Raw genomic sequence first — 5,056 nt, forward strand, 5'->3', positions numbered from 1 at the left:
ATCTATCGATCGTTAATCTATCTATCTATGTATCTAGCCTTGATGTTGGTTTAATGCATTTATCTACCTGTCTTGCCCGTTGCTAATGAACAACGTGGCTTGTCTTTTTTTTTCTTTCTCTTTCTTCCTCTATGTATGCGTGAATCTGTGTGTTTCTTCTTTTGTATGCTTTCACGGGTGTGACTGTCTCTAGGGCACCCCGAGGAGGAGGCGGGAGCTTCAGCCGAGGGAGTTCTTATAACCATAGTGCTAGTAGCCCTCATCATCATTACAATAGAGGGGGAGGGGGGGGTGGACAAGGAAGAGGAGGAGGAAGGTCTTTCTATCAGTCACCGACAGACAATTACTTCTCTTCTACACCTTCGGCTAATGCAGCAGGAGGAGGAGGCGGACCGGGGAGTGGTTCGGGAGCTAGCCATCAGCATCATCAGCATCGATTCACCGCTAGATCCGCCTCATCGACATCGTCCTATTCTTATGGAGACGGAGGAGGAGGAGGTGGAAGAGGAGGAAGAGGCGGAAGGGGATATAATAATACAAATCCTGCAAACATGAAGGGCAATACTAGCCATGGTAGTAGCTATGGTGAAGGGGGTCGGAGAGGAGGCTTCGGAGGCAGGTAAGAAGATGCGCGACACCGAGAGAAAGAAGAGCATCGGTCGCAACTTCCTATTCCTATTGCACCTGGGGAAAAAGAACACTTAGGAGAGATGCGAGAGTGAAGTAGACCTATGCATGGATGTGTGGGTAGAGATGCATCTGTCCATGTATTTGTATAGCCTGGATAATATATGTCTATAGGTAAGTGCCCTTGTTGTTTCATATCTATCCATTTACGCATTTTTAATGTACCTAGCTATCTAGCTATCTATGCTCAATCTATCTCTCTCTCTATCGATGTGTGATGTACACATGATAGGTGCCTGCATGAAGAAGCAGTAGGAGGTCGTCTCTGCTCTTGTCTCTAGAGAGGGTAGTATGTTGTATTTATCCATTCATTGATCTGTCTCTACGTCTTCTTCCTACTCGCTCATCTCATCGGCGATAGGTCAAGAGCAAACCCATGAAGGGACATCATTACGTATCCTAGTTATTTCAGTCATCCTGTTCTTCTTCTTTCTCCTTCTCTTCTTGTTCTCCTACTTTTCGTCTTCTGCTCGGGTTTCTTATTCCTCTTTTTCTCAGAGCATCAGATCGTCCTGCGACGTGGAACTCAGCTCGGTAGATCGATGCGGAGTCGCGAGGAGGATATCTCTCTGTCTGCATCTTCTCAATAGGAGAAAAAGCTATAGGTGATTCTCTTGGCTTTGACGTCTATCTCTCCGAAGTCTGGTTCGTGTGAGGGATGCCGAAAGAAGGAGGAGAGAATCGAGAAGATCTGAGCTTCTCTTCCTCGTCTTTCTTTTTGCTTTCCGTCATCTCTTCTTTTCTTCTTCGACGTCATCTTTAAAGTTTTGAAGAGTGAGAAAGCCGTTGTCTTTCTACATCATCTCCGGTTGATTGAGATGTCGAGTGTATAGACCGACACCGCGCACTAGCATGTGTGTACATACACCAGATCAATATGTTGGTACAGGGAGGGAGTGAAGATGGTTTAACGAGTCGATCTTCTTCAAGGATCTCTGTCGTTGATATGTGTGTAGAGAACCGTGATTGAAAGCTGTGTCAGTGACAAAGGAAGAAAGACCCTTGAAAGGAAGAGAGAAGAAGGAAGAACATGGGAAAAGAAACCGAGAAAGAAAAAGAAGAAAGGATAGGAAGAGGACGAGAAAGCAGTGTTTTACATATGTCGTGTTTCTGTTTGTGCTTCAATGAAAGAGAAAGAAAGGAAGGAGGAAAGACTTCCTTCTGTGTATTGTTTTGCATGATGCTCGCTTTTTCACAACGAAGATGTTTACACGATCTCGAAGAAATGGTTCATGAGGAACTTCTGTAAGATAAAGAAAAGTTCGCGTCTCCTTTCTCTATCATCTTGTATGTGGCCTTGGAAGGGAGAGAGAAAGCTGCATCAAGAAGTGTGTAACTGACTGTATTGCCAAGCTAAACACTTTGAAGAAGAAGAAAGGTTTGTCAGTCTTTCTCATGGTGGAAGAAACATAGCAAGAACGATGAACGAATGAATGAGGTGTGTGTTATAAAGATCAGGAGAAGCTCATATCTTGAGGGAAGAGGAGATGAGTTGTTATGGTGTATATACACTTCAGCAGGGGAGCAGCAGGAGTCACTCGAGATGATAAGAACTGAGATGTGTTTCACATCTGTCTCTTGGGGTGAGTTCGATCATATGCAAAGAAAACAATCAAGAATATCTACATCTTCTCTTGTCGCCAGCACGTATATGAATGAAGACGTACTTCCTAGTAGATATGGATACAAGTTCATGTGAAGAGGAAACAGGCACCAAACTCAAGAGGCCCCGCTGTAGTAGCAACTTGGAGCATGAGAAGTACCAGCGGTGTGGCTGTCACAAAGCCCCGTTGTCTCCTCAGGGGGGACCTGCAGCAGATCCTCAGCAAGCCAGCGTGAATCCTCCAGCGTGTGCAGGAGGGTAGGAGGTCAGAGTGCAGGAGAAGCACTCCTGTTGCAACCGCCAGGGATAGCATGGTCACACAAGCCTCATAATAGAAGACTCGAACTTCATCTTGGCTGATCTTGTTCAAGAGAGGACTTGTGATATCAGGTACAGCAGATCGGCGATGTAGATCCGAATACGTATGAATGCTTTCTATTCACCAACCTATCACGCCGAAGTGTAAGGGGAAGAGATCAAGTCGAGTCAATATGAGAAGACAACAACAGCAACTGGATGAGGCAAGAAGATAGATATGCATACTGACTCTTAGTAGAGGCTGAGAAGGACTCCTTTTCACTGGAGATAACTTTCTCTTCTCGCATCTTCACTGAAGAAAGAGAACAACACAGATAGAACAAAGGCTGCTAACACCACGTCATTCTTCTAGAAGGGACGAATGAGAGGGAAAGAAAGAAGGCATGAACCTCTCCCAATAAGAGATGAGAGGACAGGGCGGGGGTGTGTATAAACTTGACGGAGAAAAGAAAGATATGAATGTGTGAGGACGAGCGGCACTGTCTCGATGAGGGTGCAGCATCACGCGACTTTCACCGTCAGTCTGTCTGCTCATACGTTAAACAGATTGACCGACAAGAGAGGAAGAGGTATGTCGCCCCCTCGATATGCTCCTTAATTCTTCTAGAGCTCCTATCATCCCCAGCTGTCTATCTATCTATCTATCTTTGATTTATCTGTCTGTCTTTGATCTATCTATCTGTCTACCGTTAATCTATTCATCTATCTATCTATCCATCACTCGTTTATCGTGTTCTGGTTGAGAAGACAGAATAATACAGACAGTTACAGGTGCCCTCCTATCTAATCAGTTTTCTGTCTACCCCCGCTCCGCGCATCTTCTAGTTGACCCGAAAGGCTTCTCCTCTTTTCGACAGATTCAGTTCGATTTGCGTTCTCTTGAAAGTCTTTCCTTCACTTCCTCTTCACTAACGGTTGCGAAGAGAGATCTCTACAGATCGTCTCCTAGCATAAAGGTCTACTTCCATACATCATATATACGTATATGTATGTGTGTTTTAAGATCTATGATGGGAGCTGATGTTCTCAACATGATGTAAGAAAGATTGCGAAGACGACCAGGAGCAGTACAGGAAGAAAGTGAAGACCAGGAAACTCGAAGTTCTGCTGGAGTTCCTGTGGACGAGAAGTTCGTTCCGTCCGTCTGAAGAGAGTGAAGGAGGTAGGGCTAGGGTGGAGACGGAAGAAATCCTTTCCTTTACGAAGACCACTTTTGAAGAGACAAATACAGACAACAGACAATAAGAGAAGTTAGCTAGCTATCCATCCATCTATCGGCCGAAGACTTGAACGAGCACACAACTTCTCTGGAAGAGAGAAGAAAAGGGAAGGAAAGAGAATGGAGATAAGCATCATACTACATAGAAATACTAAGAAAAAAGAATGTCGTTTTTCTGAAGAAAGTATTACGTCAGGGTATCCAGATTCATTCTGTGGTGTACGTACACCTTCCAATGGCGACAGAAGAACGAAACTTCTGCGTATCAACATCTGCATAAAAGCATTTCATTAGATCTCAGATTTATGCTATTCCTTATTCCTTGGGCGTAGGCTTCTACTTCTTTTCAGCGTCGAGAGATTAGTCCAGAACAGCGTCTTCCCGGTCTTTCTTGTGACTCCTCTCTCTCAACTCTCTTAACTGCATGCAAGCACACTCCCTTGATGAAGGACCGAGAAGAGAAGAGACTCTCAAATGACGTCCCTTTCTCCTCTGAATAAGAAACTTTCCTTTCATCTTCCTAACACACGTCAATAATACGAAAGAAAGAAGAGAAAAATTACGAGATTTCCTCTTTCGTCGTCTCTTCTCTCTCATCTATCTCCTTATCTTCTGATCTTTCTTGTCTCCCCCAGTTTTCTCTTTCTTTTCCTTCTTCCTTGCCTTTCTTTCTTCCCTTTCTTCTTTCCTTCTTCCTTTCCCCACCTTTTCTTTCCATCATTCTTTCTCTCTCTCTCTGGGGGCCTCTTTCTCGCTTGCTCTCTTGTCTTGGTGTCTCCTCTCTCCTTATCTGTTGGACACGGAAGAAGAGACTTTCTCCTCTTCTTCCTCCTTTGTACAACAAGAAACATCTCACGACCTGTCTCTTTCTTCTTCTTCCTCTTCTTTTCTGTGCTACATTCCCGAGCTTTCAGTTGAGAGGAGAGCTGAAGAAGAGCTTCAGCACTCGGGATGGAGGAGAGGAGAGAGAGAAAGAAAGGCATCTCACGGAAGATAACTCAGAGTTCTTTCCAAGGAGATAAGTAGAAGAGACATTTTGTGAAAGATGATGAAAAGGAGACTGTTTCAGGGGTATTCCATCCGAACTCTCGTCAGAAGCTCTCGAGGAACTTTCTTCATTTTCCTCTCTTCTCTCTTCTCAGCATCTATGTGTGCATGTAAGCTCACCAAATAAATCTCGGGTGTATGTATGTACACCCCATCTCATTGATCCGCACCTCTCCCGTCTT

At 44.5% G+C, this 5,056-nt stretch overlaps 2 protein-coding genes across 2 annotated transcripts; both read left to right on the top strand.

Annotated features, from left to right (window-relative positions):
• Positions 1-146: 146 nt before the first annotated feature.
• Positions 147-1,915, top strand: CSUI_009878 (uncharacterized protein; the record flags this gene model as incomplete). Its single annotated transcript, XM_068069987.1, has 2 exons — positions 147-619; positions 1,186-1,915. Coding segments are annotated over 2 exons (513 nt in total), but the record flags the coding sequence as incomplete, so codon positions are not given.
• A 2,226-nt stretch (positions 1,916-4,141) lies between these two features.
• CSUI_009879 (uncharacterized protein) lies at positions 4,142-5,055 on the top strand. Its single transcript, XM_068069988.1, has one exon. The coding sequence runs from the start codon at positions 4,873-4,875 to the stop codon at positions 4,999-5,001; it is 129 nt and encodes a 42-aa protein (XP_067918037.1). The 5' UTR covers positions 4,142-4,872; the 3' UTR covers positions 5,002-5,055.
• The last annotated feature ends 1 nt before the right edge of the window (position 5,056 follows it).

The sequence above is a fragment of the Cystoisospora suis genome, assembly GCF_002600585.1.
Source record: "Cystoisospora suis strain Wien I chromosome Unknown contig_6243, whole genome shotgun sequence".
In the NCBI taxonomy this organism is placed as follows: Eukaryota; Apicomplexa; class Conoidasida; order Eucoccidiorida; family Sarcocystidae; genus Cystoisospora; species Cystoisospora suis.